The 27,140-nt window shown below is 42.8% G+C and overlaps 1 protein-coding gene across 4 annotated transcripts in view; it reads right to left on the bottom strand.

The window, feature by feature from the left end:
• Positions 1 to 27,140, bottom strand: part of sbf1 (SET binding factor 1) — a 135,675-nt gene that overhangs the window by 58,577 nt on the left and 49,958 nt on the right. For all 4 annotated transcript variants that reach the window (XM_080754773.1, XM_080754774.1, XM_080754775.1 and 1 more), the window contains 12 exons: positions 26,036 to 26,141; positions 23,090 to 23,222; positions 21,749 to 21,857; positions 18,006 to 18,119; positions 8,779 to 8,856; positions 7,563 to 7,676; positions 6,860 to 6,988; positions 5,431 to 5,529; positions 4,716 to 4,926; positions 3,859 to 3,971; positions 2,808 to 2,957; positions 358 to 426 (listed from right to left, as the gene is read on the bottom strand). In XM_080754773.1, the coding sequence (XP_080610899.1) occupies positions 358 to 426; positions 2,808 to 2,957; positions 3,859 to 3,971; positions 4,716 to 4,926; positions 5,431 to 5,529; positions 6,860 to 6,988; positions 7,563 to 7,676; positions 8,779 to 8,856; positions 18,006 to 18,119; positions 21,749 to 21,857; positions 23,090 to 23,222; positions 26,036 to 26,141 (1,425 nt within the window). The remainder of the gene's footprint in view (positions 1 to 357; positions 427 to 2,807; positions 2,958 to 3,858; positions 3,972 to 4,715; positions 4,927 to 5,430; positions 5,530 to 6,859; positions 6,989 to 7,562; positions 7,677 to 8,778; positions 8,857 to 18,005; positions 18,120 to 21,748; positions 21,858 to 23,089; positions 23,223 to 26,035; positions 26,142 to 27,140) is intronic.

The raw sequence follows: 27,140 nt of genomic DNA, 5'->3' as shown, positions 1-27,140 counted from the left end.
CACACACACACACACACACACACACACACACAAAAAAAAGCATTGGTGGAAAAAGTACTAAAATTTTTTACTGAAGTAAATGTATCAATAATGCAATATAGAAATACTCTGAAATAATTTTGAAATAATTCAAAGTGTACTTGAGTACAAGTACCAATAAAGTACCAAAAGTAAAAGTACAAAATGTTTGAAAAAAAATGTATAAAATAGGGCTAAAGTGGATTAATGTGTGTTTTAATAATCATTTATATCTGCAAAGTAACGAGTAACTAAAGTTTCCAAATAATTGTATTGGTTGTACACAAACAGTAGCACTTCTGAAATGACTGAGCTGGAGGAGAGTGCTCAGGAACTTACTCTGCAGAAGGCCGTGACCAAGGGGAGGAGGGCGGCTGCGATCCCGTGCTCGTCCATGTGGGAACAGTCCTGTGTGCAAAGAGCACAACATGTCACTGAGCAAACTGAGCTTCGATAAGGGAGTATACCAGGGACGTGCTGGGCCCCTGATTCAGCCCGGGAAAAAGAATTGCGCGCTATAGAGAGAGATCTCTCTCCATAGCGCTGCTGCTACTCAAAGATTTGCTACTCATTTGATCATGACAAGTGACAAGCCAGTGGGCCAATTACATGAGTTATATTTCGTCGTTGTCGGGTGGAAACCTTGTATGTCCAAAACCGTTTGTTTTGTATTTATCATTTAAACTAGTGAAAACAGACGATCTACAAGCACACAACGCCTCGCACCGCGAGGCGTTGTGTGCTTGTAGATCTGCTACTTTTTTGCAACGGCCTTGTATGATGAAGCAGGGCTTTGCTTTGCGAAAAAATGTATACATTTGAAACTTGGAGATACAAGGTTTCTCGTAAAAGAATTGGGTTGGGTTGTTGCTTTGGATGTCAAATCACGACACGCGATGACAAACTGGCGTTATTTTGCACTTTATTGTCCCTATTTTCTGTTCTGTGGGTTCCATTTAATTATTCCTAATTGATTCTAGTGTACCTGTGTGTCTGCCTATAGATGTGTACCTTTTATTCCCATATATGGAGATCACTGTTGTCATTAGAGGTATATGCCCATACCCTGTAAATTGGCATATCCATGCCCATATGGTCATATTGGTGACATGGCCGTGGTCCATGAACGCGGTCTTTGAACGCGGATGACACTTCCACGGGGAGCGCTTACAAAGACAGATGTAGGAGTGGTTAGCACCGCTCAAAAAGGCAGATAAAATGTGTAAACTGCAGTGCATGTCTATACTTTAACTTATCAGGAAGAATAATAACCAAGTAAAATGGCTTCCATCTTCAAGGAAGCCATTTAGTTAAAAAGGCTTCACGCATCTCCATAAACTTTATGGAGAGGACAGTGAGGACTGTTGGCTCATGAGAACTGATGGTACAGTATTGTGTACATCGGTTGGGATAGGCGGATGTGTGTGAATTATTTCCAATATGGCAGGGGGAGTAAACAAGTAATGCTCCCTGCTCCTCCATCAAGTGTCCTTCAGCATAAGCACTCAATCGGCAACCCCTTAAGTGAAGCTGCTTGTGTACTGCATGGAAGTAAATAAAGAAACAGGATGTTGCTGAAATAATACACTGAGTCAGTCAACATACTGTACCCAGGCGAAGAAGAATCCAAACATAGATCCTCCCAACCATACACATTAAAGTTATACCATGTAACTTTTTTTATAAAACAAATCTTAAAATTGTCCTAACTGTTAAATCGCTAAAGTTTTAGAACACCCACTCTGTTATTTTCAGCTTCTGAAGCCTTCTCTTTATATGTTTTCTATGAGTTGTGAGGGGGGGAGAATTTCCCGGCAAAATGATGTCATCTCCCACATGATACACTACCGGCCAATCACAACGCCGATCATACACCACCGGCCAATCACAGCGAGTCTTGCTGTCTCTAAAGGAAGTAGCTTCCCTCAGCAACTGTGTTTACATTGGTGAAGGAATCTTGCTTGCTACTCCCTCAATGCTGGTCTAAAAATGATGGGAGACGGCTCTACGGAATCGTATCGGCAAGGCGGAAGTGCTCGTGACGGCCGCGGTGGTCCGCGGACCCCCGTTCCGGTGGTCCGCGGCGACTCCGGCCGAAAAAAGCAATACCGCTACTGACCACTAGTTGAGCAGCTTCCACAGTACAGCTTTAACAGAAACATCCATATCACAACTTACCCTAACATGGGTCTTCTTGCGAACAATATCCTGAGTAAGTGGTATTTACTCAGAGCAGTGCTTCTCAAACTTTTACATTTCAGGGATCCCCAGTTTGGTATACATTATTAGACACTGTTTTCCAAACGGAATAAACATTCCCCAAAAAAAAAGCTCAGATTTTTCACAAAAAAGAAAAAGAAAAACTGCAATGATTTTTCTAAGTAATTTCATTAACCCTTTTAGGCCTGACCTAAGTTTTCGGAAAAACAATATCATTCAAAAAATCTGCCTACAAAAACAAATATGTTGCTACATACTGTACATGTACTGTAATAAACTAATACAACTGTTAGCAGATCTACAAGCTCACAACGCGTGAGCTTGTAGATCTGCTATTTTCACTAGTTTGGGTCCCGGGCAAACGTCTAATTCCTCTTTTGGGTCACAAGCTAAAATGTTTGGGAACCACTGCATTAGACCCCTGCTCTCAGAAATACAGATCTGTAAAGGATCCATGTTCTTCCTAAACTATCAATCATTTAACCGTGGACCCCCCGGAACCACCTCAAAGACCCCTGGGTTTGAGAGCCACTGACTTGTAGAGCCGGACAGATCCGTTTCTGACTCACCTGTAAGGTGCAGTTCATCATGCGGACGACGTAGTCGAACTGCTGGTCGTCCAGAACGGCTCGGTTCTGCAGGACATGCTGGTTGAGTTCCTGCGTCAGACACACCCTGGCCGCACGGCCCTTCAGCGCGCGCAATACTGCCGGCATTAACTAGGGAGGCGGGGTCAAACAAAGATGGAAATGAGTGGTGTCGTCATAAGAACGTTTCACTGTAACATTGACACGCAGACATATGTGTCCCAACACAGCTGAGGGCTAGTCATTGAAATTTTATTTTTATTTCTTTCATTTCATTTGAAAGCTGGGAATCATAGCTACAAAATGATATATTGGTTGTGAAGATTGACCCAACAGTTTTGTAGATATGGCTTATAGAGTTATGCCATGCAGAAATACTAGATCTGAGAAATTCAGCCTTTTAGATGAAATGTAACCTGCAAAATGTGAGGTTTCTCTTCACATTAATTTTAAAAAGTCTTATTTACATGCAGAGTTAAGCTCTGGCGTTTACGTGAAATGTAGCCTGATATTTATGAAATGCTTTTGTGTCTTTATCACATTTTAGGAAAAAAAAAGTAATTTCAGGGCTGGTCTAAAGCTGTGCTTTCCGAAATGACTGCCCCTCTGCTATGCTGGGTCACATATGAACAACTACACGGAACAACCAAAGACCACTCAGGCTAAAGCATGTTTATTCACCTCAGTGAACTACCACTCCAGTATAAGGCTACTTTAGGCTTCTGCGAGAAAAGAATTGCTAGACGAAAATGACGAATCCGTAACTTTTCGTGAGCATGTCAAGGTTTCACCAAAGCATTGGCTTTAGTTTGAAGTGAAATTATTTGCGAGTGATCCTCATCCTCCTTAAGTCTGAATATATACTTATATAGTCATAGTGCCTGGTGTCTCGCCCCAAGAAAATAACCAATTTACAAGCTCACAACGCGTCACGTTGTGATTCGATTCGACACGCAGTGCAATCAAGTATAAATAACGCATTGGGCTTTATTGTGATGTGGTGACACATGTGAGTGGTCCTCTCCCTCGTTACCTTCTTAGCTTCCAGCATCTTGTTCTCGAAGATGTACGTGATGCAGTTCCTCACGACCTCCAGCCTGCGCGCGCTGTTCGCCAGCACGTTGCCGTTCCTGTCCACGGTGTCTCCTGTGGGGACAACACTGATTAGATCCCATCCATCACTCTGCCGCGGAACGTCGGCCCGCTAAACGCACACTGAGACGACAGATTGTGTGACCGCGAAAACGTCTAGACGTTAACCTCAGAGCAGATCTACACAGGGTTCCCACACATTTTTACCAATTCATTTCCAAAACTTTTCCAGAATATTTAACCCGATTTCCAAGGACTATATAACAATAATTCAGCTCAATAATAGGTTGCTTACTCCTATGCGCAATGCCCAAAGACAGGTAGTGTATGCCAGTGGTTCTCAACCTTTTCAGGCCGTGACCCCCGAAATAATCATGTTTTAACTGAGGACCCGGCACCCTGACGAGCACTAAGAGTTGAGGAATTTTGTATAACACGGTTCTATTGTGAAAATAGCAGATCTACATGCTCACAACGCCTCGCGTTGCGAGGCGTTGTGAGCATGTAGATCGGCTATTTTCACAATTTCTGCCTCTAATATTTGACAATTTGGCCCATGCTTAATTTGTCATTTCAGAGGTATTACCAAAAACAATAACCAAAGACAATGCATAGATATTTTTTCCAGGACCTTCCAGGACCCTTGATACATTCCAAAACTTTTCCGGTACTGGAAAAATATTGTTCTAATTTCAAAATATTTCCAGGAATTTCATGACCGTGGGAACCCTGTCTACAGCTTCTTTCTCTTATACCCAGTACGCCCCCCCCCCCCGCCTCCCTGCCGCCATAGCTCACCCAGCGGGGGCCCGGAGGGCACCATGCCCTTCAGTTCCGCCTTGACCACGGGCGGGGCGGTCCTCAGCTTGGCAGCGGCGTGGCCAATGAAGAGCTCCACCGTGACGTCGTCCAGCGAGGGGAAGGGGGACTGGTTCTGGGGGTGGGTCTGGCCGGCGCACTCCGACGGCCGCTGGACTTTGTGCATTGCCACGGCAGGATAGGGGTTTTCCTGAACGCGGACGGAGTAACAAAATGAACAAAAAGTAAATAAATAAACCAAAAAAAATATTAAAATGAACAGGTGAGAATGACACAGAGGGGCCTTTTCCACCGGCAAAGAACCGGTTCTGGTTCTTTCTCCCGCCTATGGGATGAACCAGAGGTTCTTTCTCCCGCCTATGGGATGAACCAGAGGTTCTTTCTCCCGCCTATGGGATGAACCAGAAGTGAGTTTTTCCACCGAGAACCGGAGTTGGTTCTGAACGGTAAAAGTTGGTTCCGAACGGGAACCACAAAATCCTTGGTTCCTCTGGTTCAATCATGGTTCAATCTGGTGGAAACGCAAGCCTGTTCGCAAGAACGAACCAAGGTTCCAAGAAAGTTGAACCGGCACTGGTTCTGGAACCGGTTCTTTGCCGGTGGAAAAGGCCCCAAGGGGAGGCCTACTGTACGTCTACCTGTCAAGTGTTTTGGTTGAGAAATAAGATTATGGCGATTTTCGGAGACAACGTACGTTTTTGAAGAGCTGCTCCGCCAGCTCCTTGATGTGGTTCATAACTTTGTGCGGACACGTCTCCTCTTGCCGGATGCGCTCCACCTGATTGGCTATCAGCTGTGGACACAGGAGGAGGCAGCGTGATCGTTCCTCCGCGTTAGAGCCTTTACATCAAAGTGGCCACCACACTTGTAGCTTCCAATGAAAAAACTGTTATTAGGGCATAACAGAGAATAAAAAGCAATGTTTTGGCCAAGCAGCTAAACCAATGGTGTTTGTCTGTTCTACAAGACTCAAAATATATTTGAATATTTAATTATATTATAATATAAAATATAATAATATAAATAAATACCCTTTTTTTGCAGTTTTCAACAAATATGTTTTGACACAGAATTAAACGTATAATGGTCATGATTCACCAGGAGTCTGGATGGCTTGGTTCCAAGCTTATATACGGTAAATATTCTTTTCTGAAATCTCCATGGGAAAAATGGTCTTTCTATCTGTGGAACCGCAAAATGACTGCCACTGCTGTGCCCCAAAGAATAGTTGAGTGATAAAAAGCAGTGGTATGAATGGTACTGCTGGCTGGGTGACAGTGTTGTTTTTGACAGAAAATTTTGATTTTGTTTTAGTCATAGTTTTTTGAATAAAATGTAATTTAGTTTTAGTCATAATTTAATCAACTGAAAAGTTTTAGTTTTAGTCTAATTTTAGTCGACTAAATATCATTAAGATTTTAGTTGACTGAATCTACAGTTGATTTAGTCAACTAAAAATACATTTTTGGCAGCCCTTGATGGCATCGTAATGATTGATTTTACACTTGGTTGCGTGCTGAAAATAGCCGATCTACAAGCTCACAACGCATCGCGACGCGTTGTGAGCTTGTAGATCGGCTATTTTCAGCATGCAACACCTGAGAGCAACCAAACATAAAATTACTTTCTCCTCCACTAGTCCCTCCATAACGTTTTAGTCTAGTTTTTATTTTGTTGAGGAAATTGTCAATATATTTAGTCATCACAGCTCAGTTTGTATTTAGTTTTTATGTAGTTTTCAACAGTGAAAAAAACGCAGTCGACAAACATTTTTTGTCTTAGTCTTAGGCCATGGCGACACGGAGCTGGATATTTCATATATCCTGGTTTTTCAGATCCACATAGAAAAATATCTAGGTCCACACGACAAAGATATCTAGGTCTAACAAGCACACACACAGTCTTCAGAGATATCCGGGTTCCCTGTCTACACGGATCCAGTGAATCGGATATTTTTCAATCTCTCCACTTATTTATCCGGTTTAAAAAATATCCTGCTTCGCGGCCGAAATATCCAGCTTCATGTGGCTGCAAGCCCCAACAGCACCAAAAAAATTCTAGCTTCAGAAATCTCCAGCTCCGTGTAGGCATGGTCTTAGTCGACAAAATGCTGGGTGACGTACGTCATCAAACAGGTCAGTAGACCTGTAAGGAGGCCCTCTCTCCGAGACGAAGCCTGCGAACGCCATGCCATCTAGAACCTTCATCAGGAAGTCGTCCTCTGACAGAGCCCTCTGGCCCAGGAAGGCACCCTGGAGAACACACACACACACACACACACACACACACACACACACACACACACACACACACACACACACACACACACACACACACACACACACACACACACACACACACACACACACACACACACACACACACCCATCAACCAAAGTTATAAACCAGCAGGATCAACTGTGATATGGGGAGCCTTCGGTACCTCAGGCTCCATTTCCCCCTTTAAAATCCAATACTTGTCAAAGTAGTTAGTGAAATATATATAGAAGATAAAATGAATCTATTCCCTAGTTAGACAGAGAAACATATTATTGCTGTGTAGGAACTCTAGTACTAAAGGGATTACTATATCGTCGTTGTCAGGTGGAAACCTTGTATGTCCCAAACCTTCCTTTTTGTTACTATTTTAATAACGCTGTGTGCTTGTAGATCTGCAATTTTCACAGCTTTTGTGCCACACTTTTGTATGATCAAGTAGGGCTTTAATTTACGAAAAAACATACAAATTTGAAACTTGGAGATGCAAGGTTCCTGTCCTGACAGTGCCGATATTTATTTTTCAGATGAAGATGACTTGACTGGTACCTTATGGAACCGAATGACCGGCTCTGGGTGGATGCGGATGATGTGCAAACACCAGCGATAACCGTGGAACAGTCGAGCGAAGAGCCAAAGGAATACCCCCCGGATCTCCTTATCCTACAAGAAAGAAAGATAGATAGATAGATAGATAGATAGATAGATAGATAGATAGATAGAATGATTTGTGTTTGTGTTTGTGTCCCATTAACTCATTCTGTGCCAATGACGTCTCATGACGGTTTTTTTGCAAAGGCGTTCAGTGCCAATGACGTCTTTGACGTCTTTTGAGTTTTTTGTATAAAAAAAAAAAAAAAAAAGAAAAATCATTTTTTTTTTTTTTTTTTTTTTTAAGATGTCAAAATGACCTGGGATCAGAGAGATGCTTTTCTCTGTTTGTGTGTTGGCTCCCTCGTTTAGCTGATTGAGAAAATGTGTGTTCATTCTAGTGGATGAACACTTTTTTTCATTCAAACAGCTCTATCTCTGGAACCATTTGTCTGATTGACAAAATTCTTTTGCCACTGAATCACAACAACTGTGTCTGTTTCTGTTTATGATTGCGCAATAAAGAAAAACATACAAAACCGTGGCACAGCTACCTTGGAGCCATTTTGGCATACAGGAAAAAATACAAAAAAATAAATCTGCTTTAAGTAAAATGTGAGGGGTCAAACTAGGGGTTTTTCATAATGCTGAATCCATTGCAAGCATTTGTTTTGCATGAAAAACATTCCATGGGCGACAAATGGCCCCCACAAAATGGTGAAAAGTGATGATTCATCACTAAACCATCGTTTTGTGGGTCCGAAGTTTAGTCAAAATTGACTCAGTTATTGAAGTAAGTTCTGTAACACACTGTAATGATGACATGTTAACAAAAACAAACAAAAAAAAACATCTAAAAATAAAGCCATTCATGTAAAACGTCTATACACTGTATACAGCAAGTGTAGTACTATATAGTGAATAGACAGTGTATTACTGGTGATGAAATCGTCGTTGTCAGGTAGAAACCTTGTATGTCCAAAACCTTCCTTTTTTTTGCTATTTTAAAAACTATTTAAAATAGTGAAAATAGCCGATCTACAAGCACAGAACGCCTTGCAGCGATGCGACGTGTTGTGTGCTTGTAGATCTGCTATCTGGAACTTGGAGACACAAGGTTTCTGCCTGACAGTGACGACGTGGTCCTTTTAACACGGCGGATAGCTTTGCTCACCTGGATCTTGAGCGAGGAGGGTTGCGTGGAGGACGGGGGGAAGGCATGGTCAGCTATCTCTAACTCTGGGTCCAAAACCTGCAATCACACAAGACCAGAGCACTGTGAGCCACATGCACACAACCATCCATCCGAGGTGGTCCATCCTTCATCAGCATCATCATTGTCTAACCCAGTGTTGTTGTTTTTTTTTTGTTTTTTTTTTTTATACTTTTTATTGCAGTAGTTTCACATTTTTACATTTCTTATTTCACATTTTATCCATATTTGCAATTGTTTTCATTTTCTTTTCTTTTTTTTTTTTTTAAAGTAAATTATACCTACACCAAGTGGTAAACAGAAATACAATACACAGTCACATTTTTCAAATAAAAATACATTTTGTTTAAAAAAAAAAAAAAAATCCTTAATCTAATCATTTCATTATTCAGAAGAATGTGATATTACTAATATTGATTATGCTGCTAATAGTAAAAATAAAAATAATAATGTGCATGGGGGGGGGGGGGGGGTGTCCTCTGTGTTGCGTACCATTATTTGTCTCTTTTTGTTGCTGGTCTCACGACCAGACCACTTTTTTATTTTTACTTAAATTGAGTACCTAGCCCGAAACACCAATTTGGTGTCAGCTCTAGGTCTCAGCAGTCATTTCTTTTAATCATTTCCTTTAGTCACACTGCCCAATAATTTGTCCATTTATTCCATCTTCTATTAAAGTCAAGCTCCTTATTTCTAATTCTAAAGGTTATTCTCTCCATTTCCAATATTTCCTGTACTGTTTCCTTCCATTTTGGGTGTGTTGGGCTTAAAGGTTTTAACCAGTTCCTGGTGATTTGTTTTAGGGCTGCAATTCGAAAAATTCTATATAAGTATTTATCTGTTTCGTGGATTAGCTCTAATGGTGATTTTCCTAGAATGATATTTATAGGACTTAGTGTATCTTTTAATTTAAAAATGTTCATTATATCTTTCGTAATTTGCTGCCAGAATGAAATTAGAACAGGGCAGCAGAAAAAAATGTGGGAGTGGTTTGCTGTTCTCTCACCACATTTTCTCCAACATTCTGGAGAGGCTGCTTTGTTAATTTTTGAGAGTACACTTGGTGTAATAAAAAATCTAGTGTATATTTTCCATGCAAATTCTCTCCAAAATTTAGAATTTGTTGTTTTATGTATTTCTCTGCAAATTTGTTTCCAAACTTCGATCGTTTGATCTCCTATTTCCATGTTCCATTTCAATTGTATATTGTCCTCCACGTTATTGTTGTTATGAAGAATTTTATACATTTTTGACAAAGTATTTTTGGATATTGTCTTATGGTTTTTGATCAAGAAAGTTACTAAAGGGTGCATTTCTTTACTTGCTTGTGTTCTTAGGAATGTAGCTAGATATGTCCTTACTTGAAAGTATTTGTTTTTGACAGCACATTTTGATTTAGTTTTAGTCATAGTCTTTTGAATAAAATGTCATTTTGTTTTAGTCATGATTTAGTCACCTGAAAAAAAGTTTTAGTTTTAGTCTAATTTTAGTCGACTAAATATCATAAGATTTTAGGCTAAGAGGATAAGATTTTTAGACTAAAATGTATTTTGGCAGGCCTTGATGGCATCGTAATGACTGATTTTACGATTGTTTGTGTGCTGAAAATAGCAGATCTACAAGATCTACAATCACGACTTTTTCAAAAATAGCAGATCTACAAGCTCACAGCGCGGCACCACGCTGTGAGCTTGTATATCTGCTATTTTCAATAGTTAAAGCAATCAATAATTCTTATTCTAGGCCTAAATGGGTCAACGCGGTCCAATTGTGTTCGTGTAGATACTCAACAAAAGCCGGATGCACCGCTGTGGATTTCGAACCCACAACCTCCGCAAGTTTAAAGCTTTTGATGAACAACACAAACTAACACGATGCTCACTAAGATGTTTGGAGAGAGGCCGAGCACAGTTATCGTTTATTGTGATAAAAAACACTCACAATAATCGTATCGTAGAGATTAAAATTTATCGTGAAATTATCCTCCATCATGCACTGGGATCAATTCACCTTTTATTTGCCGGGCTGCATATCGGGTACCAGTTAAACCCTCTATAATTGGTAAAACGGACCTGGAAATAACGTACTTGATACAGTCTTCTTTTTTCACTCTCTACCAAATCTCTTTGCCACAGATCTATTTTTTGGCAAATGTTCCGCCCCAAGATAATGGATGTTGGTGATGTTTTGATTATCACGATAATATCGTAAACCAAATTCCTTGGTCACAATAATCGTGACATGATATTTTTTATGTGGTCCCATCCCTAGTAAGGAGCTGAGGAGCAAAGCCCTTTGCCACGGCTGCTGCTCAGCAATCTACAGTATCGTCGTTGCAGCGATCCTCACCTACCAAAACGAGCCTTCGCCTCTTCCACAGAACGTTGTCCAGACGATTAAACCCATTAAGCACCGTTGTGTTACAGCAGAGACCCTGCTATTTATTAGCTTTTACAATAATCTCCCTGTGGTCCGCTCCAGAAAAGGGTTCGGCAGCAGCTCATGTCTAAGCTGAGCTGACTAACTTGGGTCATCCGAGTCCACCTGAGGTTCTCGTCTCCCGAGTGGGCAGAAAGGGTCATGCCTTGTGCAGTCACTCAGAGACGGTCTGTCTCCGGACCTGGCGGCGGACAGTGACAGACAGAAATGAAGAGGAGGCTCTCTCTCTCTACATGGTCTACGGTCTAAGAGGATGAGACAACACATCCACAAAGCCATGGGCATCATTATCAACTACGAATATCACAAATGCCTACACTACGACTTACACATAAACAGACATACGGTACACAGTACAGTGTACACACATTGTATATTTCCAAATAGTAGCCCGGTCGTTTAATACATGAAATCGATTTGGACCCCAGGCATTTAAAAGGAACCAGGCGGCTATTTGCAGTAGGGCTACTATTAGGGTCGTTTCACACTCTAATAAGGAACCTAACTAATTTCGGTTCGGGAGGGCTCCCCGACCCGAAATTATTTAGGTTCGGGGGGGAGTTCATCCATACTTTCTTAACGGCTAATGCCTTAGTCGCTTGTAAATATTGGAGGTCCATGGCATGACGACGTTTGTGGCCGATAGATGAGCGTTGCAGGACATATCTGACTGACCCTCGCGCTGCACGCTGAATGACTGGAAGTCCATTGAGTAGCAGCTCCAGCAGGCAGCAGCACCAGTGACGGGGACACGGCACGGGGTCTCTTCCATAGGTCTCTTCTCTCACTGACTCTCACAAACGCTCGAAAACATTTAATCTACAAGCTCACATTATAGACGTGCCGCGGCCGCCTCATTTGCTGCATGCATATCCTCACGCAGTTACAACTCGTCGTGGAAAACCTATCAACACGGAACATTAGCAAAGTTGTGTCTATGCTTTTCTTTTCTCTTTAAAACGGTCGGCGAGTAGCGAGACATCCACCAAAGCTGTGTGTGTGTGTGTGTGTGTGTGTGTGTGTGTGTGTGTGTGTGTGTGTGTGTGTGTGTGTGTGCCACGCGCGCGCCAGCTGCTGTCTGTATTCGCTATGAAACACTCAATACACGGCGTCCACAATCATTTGGAAGTCGGCGTGTCTCCCTCCCAAACGACCGCTGTTTCCTTGGATTCACAGCCGAGAATATGCACTTGAAGCCGGGCTGAATGAATGAGAAGACACCGCTAAGTACCGAAATTAAGTCGGGAGGTCACAACATTTTGGCAGCACCGTGGAGCCGACTAAAGTCGGTTGACGCCCCCCGAGCCGGGAGGGGAAACCCATATTTGGGTCTGGACACTGCCGAACCGAAATTAGTTAGGCTCCTTATAACGGTGTGAATCGACCCTTAGTAGGGCCACATTACTGCGTTGGGACACAGTTCAATGTCTTCCATAGAGCTGGGACCAGGGCTCAGCAGTCTGTAGCCAACAGACCACACAGACAAGGGACTGACTGACGGAGACAGTCGTTAAATGTAAGACCACAGAGGGACTGCGCCTTCCCTGAATCTATGCTACTCCATCACAGTAACTCCATTTTTTGCATACCAGCAAAGACCCAGGGGACTCAAAATAACCCTCATCTTCCAGTGCTCGTATACAGATACTGAGGATGGAGAAAAGACTGGCCCTTTTCTGATGGAAGAGGCCAATGAGGACAAACGCCTTAAGTTCGACACAGCTCTGAGAAGCATCAATTTGTATTTGTATATCATGTGCCTGTCTGGATACCTGGCCTACTGTACACTGTCTCCATCACAGCTTTCCTACAGTCTGTCCCCTACACTGTCTCCCTCTCAGCATTCCTACACTACAGTGTGTCTTCTCCTATAGCCTACTTTCTCGCTCTCAACTTCAAAACTGTCCGTCTCTCCTACACAGTCTTCTACTTAGCTTTCCTGCTGTCTGTCCCCTACATTGTCTCCCTCTCAGCTTTCCAACTGTCTGTCTTTCCTACACTGTCTCCCTCTCAGCTGTCCTACTGTCTGTCTCTCCTACACTGTCTCCCTCTCAGCTGTCCTACTGTCTGTCTCTCCTACACTGTGTCCCTCTCAGCTGTCCTACTGTCTGTCTCTCCTACACTGTCTCCCTCTCAGCTGTCCTACTGTCTGCCTCTCCTACACTGTGTCCCTCTCAGCTGTCCTACTGTCTGTCTCTCCTACACTGTCTCCCTCTCAGCTGTCCTACTGTCTGTCTGTCTGTCTGTCTCTCCTACACTGTCTCCCTCTCAGCTGTCCTACTGTCTGTCTTTCCTACACTGTCTCCCTCTCAGCTGTCCTACTGTCTGTCTCTCCTACACTGTCTCCCTCTCAGCTGTCCTACTGTCTGTCTCTCCTACACTGTCTCCCTCTCAGCTGTCCTACTGTCTGTCTCTCCTACACTGTCTCCCTCTCAGCTGTCCTACTGTCTGTCTCTCCTACACTGTCTCCCTCTCAGCTGTCCTACTGTCTGTCTCTCCTACACTGTCTCCCTCTCAGCTGTCCTACTGTCTGTCTCTCCTACACTGTCTCCCTCTCAGCTGTCCTACTGTCTGTCTCTCCTACACTGTCTCCCTCTCAGCTGTCCTACTGTCTGTCTCTCCTACACTGTCTCCCTCTCAGCTGTCCTACTGTCTGTCTCTCCTACACTGTCTCCCTCTCAGCTGTCCTACTGTCTGTCTCTCCTACACTGTCTACCTCTCAGCTGTCCTACTGTCTGTCTCTCCTACACTGTCTCCCTCTCAGCTGTCCTACTGTCTGTCTCTCCTACACTGTCTCCCTCTCAGCTGTCCTACTGTCTGTCTTTCCGACACGGTCTTCCGCTCAGCTTCTCAACTGAATTATTCTCCAAGGGAACTCTGTCTTAAGTTCAGCCAAAACATTTCAAAAGTTGATTGTAAAGTGATCTCTCAGAATGAAACATTCCTAAGGGAAGTACTGTAGTGTGGGAAGAGGAGGTCAGATTCCACAATTCAATCTCTATGCTACAGGGCCCTTTGCCCCATTTAATACACAGTCACACACACTCAAACAGCAGGTCAAGCGCATTCTGGCCTCTCCCAAACAAACAGAAGTCCTTCCTTCTGATTCAGTCAGACGTCTCCCCTGTCTGTGTTTGTTCTACAGAGGAAGACACAGACCTTGGTCGTCGTGGCACGTGCCAAGACTGCTAAACAGCAACTATAATGAAGAGAACTCAATAAGATTTTTTTTCCCTCCCCCCTAATTAGTCACTGTCAGTTCCTCTCATATATAAATAGTCCCTGTCACTGCCAAGTGCCAACCCCTACTGTTTGGGCTATGATGGGTGTAGACAACAATGAGTCTCCTCTGATATACAGGGAGTCGCCAGTGGCTTCTTTTCACCTGACAGTGAGGAGTTTCACCAGGAGGGCGTAACGCTATCCCTCCCACACCGAGTGACGCGCTGCGAGCCGAGTGCTGCGCTGCGAGCCGAGTGCCGCGCTGCGAGCTTGTAGATCTGCTATTTTTGAAAAATCGTGAAAATTAGAATTTTGAATCTGCTTTTGAATCCTTCTAAGGTTTTTTGAAAAAACCATGTTTCTATGTCAGCAATCTGGCCAGCCATCGTCAAAGAAAGTCTGTTCTTGAGAGACTGCTATGTCAGTGGTGCTCAAACCTTTTCATGTGAAGGACCCCCAAAATGATATTTTATTTGGCCACGGACCCGCATCTCAAAATATCTAGTTCCAGGGACCACCCCAGAAGCAAAATTTGAGTTACAAACGTTCGTTTTGAAAATACATAAATATTGAAAGATTTGCTCACATTTTCACGACTTTTTCAAAAATAGCAGATCTACGAGCTCGCAGCGCGGCACTCGGTGCGAGCTGTGAGCTTGTATATCTGCTATTTTTCAATAGTTAAAGCATTCAATAATTCTAGGCCCTAAATGGGTTTTAAGCTTCCCTGCTGAGCCTGCAAGAGTCGCTAGTGCAGCAATAGAGAACACCCTCCCCTGCCGCCTTCCTGCCCGTGAGCACAGCCACTCGTGTTCGTCGGGGACATGACTTGGACTATCATGAACGAGGACATGTTCCCTCTCAGTTTTTATGAACCAGAGCAAAAAATTACTACCAAAAGTTTAGAGGGAGTCACCCCATTGTTTAACCCATTCAGAACGGGTACACAGTATTGTGTACCATTATTTTATGCTTTAACTATTAAAAAATAGCAGATATACAAGCTCACAGCGCGGCACTCGCGAGCTTGTAGATCTGCTATTTTTGACAAATCGTGAAAATTATAATTTTGACCCGATTCTATGAGTGTCTTTTGAATCCTTCTAAGATTTTTTCAAAACCCTATATTTCTATGTCAGCAATCTGGCCAGCCATCGTCAAAGTGGTTCTCAAACCTTTTCATGTGAAGGACCCCCAAAAATTATATTTATTTGGCCATGGACCCCATCTCAAAATATTTAGTTCCAGGGACCACCCAGAAGCAAAATTTGAGTTACAAACGTTCGCATTGAAAATACATATATTCAAAGATTTGCACACATTTTCACAACTTTTTCAAAAATAGCAGATCTACAAGCTCGCAGCACAGCACGTGAGCTTGTATATCTGCTATTTTTCACTGGTTAAAGCATTCAATAATTCTAGGCCTAAATGGGTTAATTAGGTCAGGCTTGATAGGAAAAGCATGTAAACGCGGAAGTGAAACCACCACAGCCGAGGGGGAAATGAAAAAACGCAAAAGATTAGATACCTAGGAAATCTGTTGGAAGCCTTCCAGTCATTGTTTAACATAACAATAACAACAGGTAACACAGCATGAATGAGTTAGCGTTCAACTACAGCAGAGCAGGGGTTGGTAGTTTGCAGGAAGCGCAATGCTACTGTAAACACTGTAAAAACTGCGTGTTTCCTAAACCTACCAGGATTGAGTTAAGACCCGCCTCGCGGGTATGAAGGTGCGTATGAACGTTAGTGCTGCTCGCTCAAGTGCAAAGCAATACTGTACCTACGCCCTACTAATCCATTACAATAATACCCTTCGGGCCGCAAAAGTCTAGAGTTCAGGCCGCTGCGCGGCCTTCACTGCCATGCGCGACCTTGTGTAGCGGTTTGGACTGTGAGACCATCCGCCAAGTCGTCTGCGTTTCGTTGTGAGAGGATCGGCCCCCGTGAAAAACGCGTTCTGGCACGAAACGGTTACGTTTCGCGCGTTTGTGACGCCCCCTAGGGGTCGAAGTGGAAATGCTTTTGGGGATTCGTTGAGTATGCCACCCCCGACCTGTGGTTGAAATTCAGTGTTGACTCGACCTATTGTTTGTGATTTATGGCTATTGTTTGCGAAACGGGCCCCTCCCGCTAACTTTGGAAGCGCGTTACGAACGAACGGTATGGACTATGGAAATATCCTTTGACTATGTTTATCGCATGGCTTCATAGATCATGTGTACCGGTTTTTAAGACATTTGACGAAAATATGTAGGAAAAGGAGCAAAAAATGTGTTTTGGAGAAAATGCAAGATGGCGGAAAATCTATCCTGGCGCAAATGGGCGTGGCCTATATCGGGAGATGCGTCTTGACCCAAGGAATCCAGGGAAAAAATAATTTTAATTTTCCGACCTACGGTTCAACAGTTACAGGCCAAAACGTAAACTGGGCTGTTATAGCGCCACCATGAGGCCAATGAAGGTGGAAAAGTTGATGGTCAGCAAGGAATATGCGTTATTGATTTTTGTATTATGTTTTTTAGACAATTGAACAACTGCTGAACGTGGAGTTGCAGATGCACATACACACACTACCCCATTCTGATTAGGTTGTGAGGATAATTAGTATTATTTTGAGCACAGTAGTGACAAATTAATAGCTTTCACACGTACGTTTTTCTCTTTAGCAAAGTTACAAAGGTTTACCTTTTTTTAGCACAGTTTATTTTGAGCACTGTAGTGACACATTAAAAGCTGTGCATTGTGCAAATGCAGGCTTTTCTCAGTAGCCTACAAGTTTTATATTGTCTTGATGCCTTTACTATGTCTGACTTTATCCACCCTCCATGTGTCCGGCAAGGATTTCAGCCACTCCTGGAAGTCCTCGCGTTTTCCGCGAGGCGGGTCTTAACTCAATCCTGGTGGGTTTAGGAAACACGCGTAAAAACTAAACGGGGGTGCCCTTAGTCAAAAAAGTGTGGGAACCCCTGCTGTAGAGGAGAGTGTTTAACCCTATTAGTGCCAGCTTTCACCACTAGAGGGCGCCCAGTGGCCAAAGAATTCACCATAAAGATACACTGGTACAGTACATGCACAAGCCCTGCGCAGCCATGATGCACATGAACACTTTCCTCTGTTCATTTACAGGAACAGGATGAAGTTAGCTTGAAGTTAGCTATTGGCTACCAAGCATTTTAGAAGCCCTATTTTCGGCGATTTAGCCATGATTAAACCTTGCACACCTCATGGATATGCATGGAACAGAGAAAATGAGCTCTAAAGATCCTGGATTGCATTGGAGTGGATGGTAAATATTGGCGGTGCGACGCTCTCGCGGGCCGTGTAAACAGAATATAGTGGGGCTCAAAAAAAAAAGTAACTAAAAAAAAAATGTATTTTTTTTTTTTTTTTACAAAAATAAATAAATAAATTAAAAGCCGAACTAGTTCGGGATAGGCACTCAGGACGTTAATACGGCCCAAATTATCCCGAACTAGTTCGGGATAGGCACTGTATGAGTTAAGCAGTAGAAAGTGTTTTACCATAGAGAGCATGGTCTGGGTCTGCTGCAGCATCGGGTCAGGAAGCAGGGAGATGTGCACACACTCTGGAATGGTAACCGTACCCCCGTCCAGATCAGCAATGATCACGTCCAACTGAGAGGACACACACACACACACACACACACACACACACACACACACACACACACACACACACACACACACACACACACACACACACACACACACACACACACACACACACACACACCGTTAAGTACACTTTTCATCTGTGGTAAATGTGACTGTTCATATGAACACATGTTGAACAATACTATTACAGGTCACGTGCTGATGACAGGGTTCCCACACATCTTTACCAATTAATTTCCAAAACTTTTCCAGAATATTTAACCGGATTTCCAGGACTATATGACAATAATTCAGCTCAATAACAGGTCGCTTACTCCTACGCGCAATGCCCGAAGACAGGTAGTGTTTGCCAGTGGTTCTCAACCTTTTCAGGCTGTGACCCCCGAAATAATCATGTTTTAACTGGGGACCCGGCACCCTGACGAGAGGAATTTTGTACACGGTTTTGTACACGGTTTTATTGTTGCGAGGCGTTGTGAGCATGTAGATCTGCTATTTTCACAATTTCTGCCTCTAATATTTGACAATTTGGCCAATGAAATGTGTCATTTCAGAGGTATTAACAAAATCAATAACCAAAGACAATGCATAGCTATTTCTTCCAGGACCTTCCAGGACCCTTGATCAATTCCAAAACTTTTCCAGTACTGGAAAAACATTTTTTCTAATTTCAAAATATTTCCAGGAATTTCATGACCGTGGGAACCCTGGATACTGAAAGACAAACAGACGAGACAGCGCGGGACAGAGGGACAGACATCGTGTCTCCATCAACACCTGCTCGTTAACTCTTTTAGTGCCACCCGTTCACCACTAGAGGGCGCCCAGGTGCCATAGAAAATCCCATAGAGATATGCTGGTATATGCAGAAGCCCTGCAGCCATGACTTGCCTGAACACTTTCCTTTGTGCATGTACAGGAAGAGGATGAAGTTAGCTTGAAGTTAGCTATTGGCTACCAAGCATTTTAGAAGCCTTATTTTCGTCAACTTAGCCATGATTAAACCTTGCACAGCTCATGCATGGGAAAAAAACAGAGAAGAATGAGCTCTAAAAAATCCAATGCAATCGATTGCATTGGAGTGGATTTGTGCAGTTTGTTCACAGCTTTCAAACAAAAAAATCCGATTGGAAATCCGTTCAGGCATTCTTGAGATAATCGCCATTATGTTTTACATGTTATGTAAACAAACATGGCTGCCCTGTATGTTAGATGGGGTTGTATGGGGGTGGAACATGCAAAATCGCGATTGAAATCATGTTCACTAGATTTGATGGGGTCCAAAAAAATATTTAAAAAAAAAAAAAAATCTTTTTTTTTTTTTTTTTTTTTTTTTCAAAAACCGAACATGTTCGGTTTTTGTATTTCTTAATACGTTTTAATAAACCGAACATGTTCGGTTTTGGCACTAGATGAGTTAAAAGGACGTTGGCCACCAAACAGAGACGATACCCTCAGACCCCCCCGATGGCCACCATGTGAGTACTGCACAGAACACAACGTTGTCTCACCGCCAGACATCCAGTGCAGCATCATTCAGTACAGCCTCATCAGGCTTAATTGCGATGATAGGAAATCATGAGCATGAGGGTCATCATTAATGTCAGCAACACAGAATATGACTATAATTTACCTTGGCACGGTGTACAAAGTGTGTTAAATTCTAAATTAGAGAAAGCAACAGGCAGCCGATGCCTGATCACAGCAGCAATACTTTATTAAAAGGGAGCTGAACCTTAGATTATCAGTTGACTCACATGAAATGTGTTGATCAAAAGACAAATCCTGTCTATATAGGATTCAGGCCTGCAGCTATACTGTACATAACCTTCTCAGCGACTTTTTCTATTGATTAATTGAATAATCGAGAGTGTTTTTATATCGTTGCTGTCGGGCAGAAATCTCTTCTCTCCATATTCTAACATTTTATGTTTTTTCGTAGATTAACCTGTTTGGTGCCAATCCCGAGTTTCCCGAGTTTCTATTCGTACCCTACCTGCGCCAACCCTGAGTTTCCCGAGTTTTTTTTTTTTTCAAAAATGTTTTTTGGACCTCAAAAAATGTATTAGGCATGATCGCGATCGCGAAATTGCATGTTTAACCCCCATACCAACCCCATCTTTCAAACATGGCAGCCATGTTTGTTTACATAATGTAAAAACATAATGGCTGATATCTTTTTTTTTATTTTTATTTAACCTTTATTTAACCAGTAAAAAACATTGAGACATGATCTCTTTTTCAAGAATGAACTGGCCAAGAGGCAAAAATAAAAATTACACTAGCTTAGCTACACATACAAGCAACAGCAAAGATAAAACATCCATGATACATCACAAATACCTATTCTCAGGTGATACTATAAATAGTATAAAAACTAGTTTACAACATTTCGGGTGATAATGCACAAACAAATAATATGCAACCTATCTCAAAAAAGGAGAAGAAAACACATAATGAGAGAATCTAATAAACATCAGGGCATGTGCAAGTGTTTATGTATCTATCCAAGGTGATTCTTTTAAAGCTTCTCAGCGGAATTAGCACTGCCAATTTGAGGCTAGTCTGAAGGTCATTCCACGACCATGGACCAAAGAAAGCAAGACATTTTTTGCCTCCCTCAGATGTGCGTACAGGTACTGTACAACGTAGCCAGGCATTTGATCTGAGGTTTAACCCATTTTTAACCAATGCCAATTTAGAGGAGATGTAAGAGGGGAGCTCACCAAGTATCGCTTTATAGACAAAATTATTCCAATGCTGTAACCTGCGAGATGACAGAGAAGACCAGTCAACTGCAGCATACAACAGGCAATGGTGAGTCCTAAAAGGCAAGTTAGTAATAAATCTCACCGCTGCATGATACAGGGGATCCAGTTTGGCCAATGTGGTGGTACATGCAAACCTGTAAATGGTATCCCCATAATCAAGTTGGGACAAGAACAGACCAGTGACCAATCGTTTGCGAGAGGAACGGGCAAAACAGGCCTTCAGTCTATAGAAAAAACTTAAGGTAAATTTCAGCTTCTTGCCCAGAGCATCAATATGAAATTTAAAGTTTAGGTGATTGTCCAACCAGAAACCAAGATATTTATAGCGCTCCACCCACTCTATAGTAGTACCATCTAGAGTAGAGATGATTAAAGATGTTGGATGCGCTTTTGGGGTGAACAACATTGCCTTTGTTTTGTTCCCGTTTAACAACAATTTGTTTCTTCTCAATTCATGCTGCAAAGCGATGAAATCAGAAGACAAGTTATTTATCTCATGAATGCCTGAACGGATTTCCAAGCATTTCAAACATTTTTTTTGTTTGAAAGCTGTGAACAGCGTGCACACACGTGGTGCATGATCTAGGCATGAATTACATGGAAGTCTATGGAGACCATGGCATCGTGGACCTTCAAAGAGATTTAATTGATCGCAACAAAAGTGTTAATGTTCTACTTGATCATACTACAGTGTCACACAAAAGCAGCTAAAGTAGCAGATTGTCAGTAACGTAATTATGAAATTCACAACATAGTTTTTAGTCACCACTTCACATCCATGACAGAACCTCTTGTCAGTGCTGGCTATACGTTTACAGAACACCATTCCACCAATGCGGTGGTGAGGTGGGGACCCACCAGTTCCTGTGTCTCGTTGCGAAAGAAGGAGTTGACGCCGATGATGAAGGGAGTGGGAGTGCTGAGGACCTCCAGGAGCTTCCCCGGCAGGATGGGAACGTAGGTGAAACTGAGAGAACACAGGATGGAAGATGTCAGCGTCAGGCTGTCACCAGTTACTGCAGATACTACAACAGAGGCAGCTGAAGATTCACTTCTATGTATTTAGACAAGGTTCCCACACATTTTTCCCAATTAATTTCCAAAACTTTTCCAAAAGCTTACTCCTATGCGCAATGCCCAAAGACAGGCAGTGTATGCCAGTGGTTCTCAACCTTTTCAGGCCGTGGCCCCCGAAATAATCATGTTTTAACTGGGGACCCGGCACCTTGACGAGCACTAAGAGTTGAGGAATTTTGTATTACACGGTTCTATTTTGAAAATAGCAGATCTACAAACGCGAGGCGTTGTGAGCATGTAGATCGGCTATTTTCACAATTTCTGCCTCTATATATTTGACAATTTGGCCTATGTTTAATTTGTATTAACAAGATCAATAACCAACCCTGGACATGATGCTATTTCTCAGAGCCTTACCGCCAACCCAACCCTTGATGCTAGGTGCCAAGCAGGGAGACATGGGTCCCATTTTTTTCCTTTTGAGTCTTTGGTACAGTATGACCTGGCCGGGGATCAAACCCCAACCTCCCAATCTCAGGTCTCGTATAACGGCATATCCAAAATAGGGACACCAGATTGAGAGTGTTTAAAAAGTACTGTACAAAATCTAATCATTTAAGAAAAGCATCATTACCAACATCCACCCTAGCTGTGGACAGATGACCCTGTTCAGCGTTTGAAATACACCAAAAGACATCCATGAACACGTGCATGCTAGGGCATTCACGAATAGTGATTTTTAGTATTCGAATTATTCGACCTCAAAGTATTCGAATAGACGAATATTTGACAGGACTGGCCAAACTGACCAAACTGTCAAATATTAAGTAAGCAAGAGGCGAACATTGTGAAAATAGCCGACCTACATGCTTGCAACGCCTCACGCTGCGATGCGTTGTGAGCATGTAGATCTGCTATTTTCACAATATTTATCTGCGGAGTCACATTAAATGTAATACCTAGAATTCCAAGTGCTTGTCAGGGTTCTTATGACTTCCTATCAAGCCAAGCTTTATAAACCATGAAGAAATATATATATGTTTAAAGACAAAACAATAAAAAAATAAAAAAAGGGAATATTCGACTTCGGTGAACAAAGTCGAATAGTGACTTTGATATTCGAATATTCGAATAGTGGAATATTTGGTGAATGCCCTAGCCTAATGCATGCCATGCACACACCTGTACTGGAGGGGGAACATGATGGCCAGCAGGCCCCGGCAGGCGTCCGTTAGCCGCTGGTAGCTGCTGGACAGGAAGAGGATCTTGTGTTCCGTCAGAGCAGCACAGAACAGGTACAGCACGTTGACGATACCTGAGGGAGACCGGAGCAGAGGGGAAGGACAAGGACATCGCTGTCACACCACCAGAACAGTACAAGGTGAAACCAGGGTTCCCACACAGTTTTACCAATTAATTTCCAAAACTTTTCCAGAATATTTAACCCAATTTCCAGGGCTATATAACAATAATTCAGCTCAATAACAAGTTGCTTTTACTCCTAAGTGCAATGCCCAAAGACAGGCAGTGTATGCCAGTGGTTCTCAACCTTTTCAGGCTGTGACCCCCGAAATAATCATATTTGAACTGGGGACCCCGGCATCTTGACGAGCACTAAGAGTTGAGGAATTTTGTATAACACGGTTTTATTGTGAAAATAGCAGATCTACATGTTCAATCACAACGCCTCGCGTTGCGAGGCGTGGTGAGCATGTAGATCTGCTATTTTCACAATTTCTGCCTCTAATATTTGACAATTTGGCCAATGTTTAATTTGTCATTTCAGAGGTGTTAACAAAATCAATAACCAAAGACAATGCATAGCTATTTTTTCCAGGACCTTCCAGGACCCTTGATCAATTCCAAAACTTTTCCAGTACTGGAAAAATATTTTTCCAATTTCAAAATATTTCCAGGAATTTCATGACCGTGGGAACCCTGTGAAACCCACAGAGGGACATTTTGTTGCTGTCGCGACAGAAACCTCTCATCACCATAATCAAACTTTTTGTGTTTTTTTAAATCGACTCGATCATACCACAATGTCACACAAAAGTATCACAAGTAGCAGATCTGCAAGCTCGAAAAGCAGCACCAAGCGACGCGTTTAGAGCTTGTGGATCTGCGACTTTTTTGGATTTGAATCCTGAAACGCAACAGTTTGGGATATATGAGGTTTCGGAGACAATTTCTATGTTCTAGAAGTGGCAATGTAGGTTTTATGAAATTCATTCATCTAACAACACTCTTTTTATATCCTGCTTTTACTTAATTTTAGTTTATTCTTATGGTATTCTATTTTCATTTGACTTCATTTCTACTCATTTTATTTTCAAAACATTACTTTTTACCAGCAAGCCGTCTTTTAAATGTTTTTTTGCAGCGGCCCACTGGCTTGATTCCCCTCTGTTGTATTTTAATTTATTATATATTATTTGTGAAGCACTTTGAAGCTAAATAAGTGTAATTCAATATCATGATTATTAAAGGAGGAGTTCACCACTTTTCAAACTGGCTTCATATAATAGGTAAAAATGTGAATGTTTTTTTTCCAAAAATCTGTCAAACGATGATGTCACTGGTGGATGGATTTGACCCGCCCACAGCTCTCCTATGAGACCCAGACTGAGTTGATTTTTTTTTTTTGCTATTTTATCATGAACATTAGGGAGGACCTATTATATGAAGACAGGTTGAAAAGTGGTGAAGTCCTCCTTTAACAACGATGCCTGCCTAACGACAAAGATATTACCTTTAAAGGGGAAGACCACCCATTTTCAATATTGAACTATGTCATTAATGTAACTTAGAGGAGTGGTGTGGAAATAGAAAAAAAGTTCCCCCCCTTCTGTGTTGCCTAGAACTGGAAGATTGATTTTGGGGTTTGTATTGTAAAGTACAACGGTGTGATGTCATCAAGTTGTACTTTGCAATTCAAACCCCAAAATCAATCCTCCAGTTCTAGGCAACACAAGTGGCGTTTCCATAAACTTAAGCGCATTAGGGAAGCGAATTATCAGAAATACGCATTAAGACAAAGCAAATTTAGCCCGTTTCCATTAAACTGGTGAAATGCGAATCTTGGGAGATCCTGCCTGGGTCCGTCTAAGCAACGTGCTGTAAACACTTCCCGCGGGCTTGCACACAGTGCACAGACAGAGCTGGGATGGGATCATGAGGCTGATTTTTTTCAGACCGAGAGACGTAAGGGCACTGCTGTGACTCGCTGCACACGCGTCCCGACCCAGAGCCGGTCGCGACGCACCGCCGCGGAGAAAGTGCGGCCGGCGGGAGCACAGAGCAAGCGACCCCGGCCGGGGCGCCCCGATCGGGGCGTCCCCGAGCCGAGGCGGCCGCCCCGCCGCCCGGTTGAGTCCTCCGGGCAGACTGCATCCTGCAGCATCGCGGCGCGGAGACGTGGATGCGAGCTGCTATGAACTTGTAGATTGGGGCACTTCAGGCACGCAACACCGTGTGATGAGGAAGGGTTCGTCCCCGATGGCTTGCCTCCGGGAGGTGAAAACGGGAGGAATTTACACATGGTCCGTGTCACTCCGTGTGTAACAAACAACCGGTTTGTTTTGTGGGCTAACGCTATTATGGACGTAAAGCGGCAGGGGAAATGGACCTAGAACGTCATAATCTATTCGCATTTATTGTCTGACCTGTTTCCATTCACGCATTTAGTTTATTCGATAAAGGCTCAAAATCCTCCTCCTCCAAGCGGATAACTTTTTTTGCGGATAATGAAAGTTTATTCGCATTTTGTTTCCATAAAAACATTTTGCGAATAAGCCGTTAATGCGCAAAAAGTGGCTTTATGGAAACGCCACTACAGAAGGGGGGGAACTTTTATACATTTTCCACACAACTCCTCTAAGGTATATTAATGTCATAGTTCAATATTGAAAATGGGTGGTCTTCCCCTTTAACCACTGACCGTGACACTTGATTTGTATCCAGTTACTGTAGTCGTAGTACACTCTTAATGGTCATGTACTGTATTATGTAACACAACAGCTCCTGATGTTTGACTTAGTAAGTAAAGTAAAGTAAGCAAGTAACCATTGACTTTGAATTTAAAATAAAAGCAGCGCCTGGAGTAACCCGCGCTGTGACTGGGCGTACCGAGCTGCCTGAAGAGCTGTGCCACACTGCAGCCACTGACGGGCAGGGAGGCATTGATGGGCGTCTGGATGACCTGCCGATCGCCAGCCCCTAGAGTTATGGTCCTCTACGGAGAGAGAGAGAGAGAAAGGGGAAAAAACAGAGTGTGAATGCCCTTTTTCTTAAGAAAACGAGGCTTAGCAGCTCATCTCCATCACAGGTTTTTGATTGTCCAGGGAAGAGTGTGAGTCAGCGACAGAAAGGGTGGGGGGCAGGCGGGGGGGGAGGGATCCAGAAGCTTAGCAGGTACATGATTAGAACAAAATGAGTGACAAGCCATTCCAGCTGATCAGGAGAGAATGCATCATTCTGGACACAGGACTCCATGACAACAGCCTGAACCGCACAAAACAAAACAAAGAAACACAGCAGCGTCGCCACCGTGTCATCGAGCCTTTTTACGTGAACAGAAATACCAATGTCACGGCTAGGATCATATGCAGGCAATTTCCCCCACTGCAGCTTGGCGCGTGTGCAAAATGGATCGGGCATGGCTCAGGGTGAAATCAAGCATGGCCGAGTCTGACTGACTCATTTAAGACCAGTTAACTCATTCGTTGCCTTTTCAAAATGGCCCCCAAGTTCCTCACTGCCACGTTCCTAAATTTCTAGTGCACGGATACATTTTTAGTGCACGGATCGTGCACGCCCATGCCTAGATCATGCACCATATGTGTAGTACTTTTTCACGGCTTTCAAACAAAAACATCCGCTTGGAAATCCGTTCAGGCATTCATGAGATAGAAGCCTTCAAAGTCTTCAAATGTAAACAAACATGGCTGCCATTTTGAATGATGTATTTGTTATGGGGCTAAACATGCAATTTCGCGATTGCGATCATGCCTAATACATTTTAGGCATTTTTGAAAATGTTTTTGAAAAAAAAAAAAAAAAAAAAGGAAAACTCGGGAAACTCGGGCCATGGCAGTCTGGGGGTACTGAAATAACACGGGAAACTCGGGCTTGGCTATGAATGAGTTTAAGAATAATTGGAAATGCGTTGAGCTAACACAGATTCCTTCACAATGGCTTTTTTTTATCATCGATGTTGCAGAACTGTAACATT

Source organism: Nannobrachium achirus, assembly GCF_963921795.1.
Source record: "Nannobrachium achirus genome assembly, chromosome: 23".
NCBI classification, from domain to species: Eukaryota; Metazoa; Chordata; class Actinopteri; order Myctophiformes; family Myctophidae; genus Nannobrachium; species Nannobrachium achirus.
The sequence above is the reverse complement of the archived record's forward strand: the minus strand, read 5'-3'. Positions and strand labels throughout refer to the sequence as shown.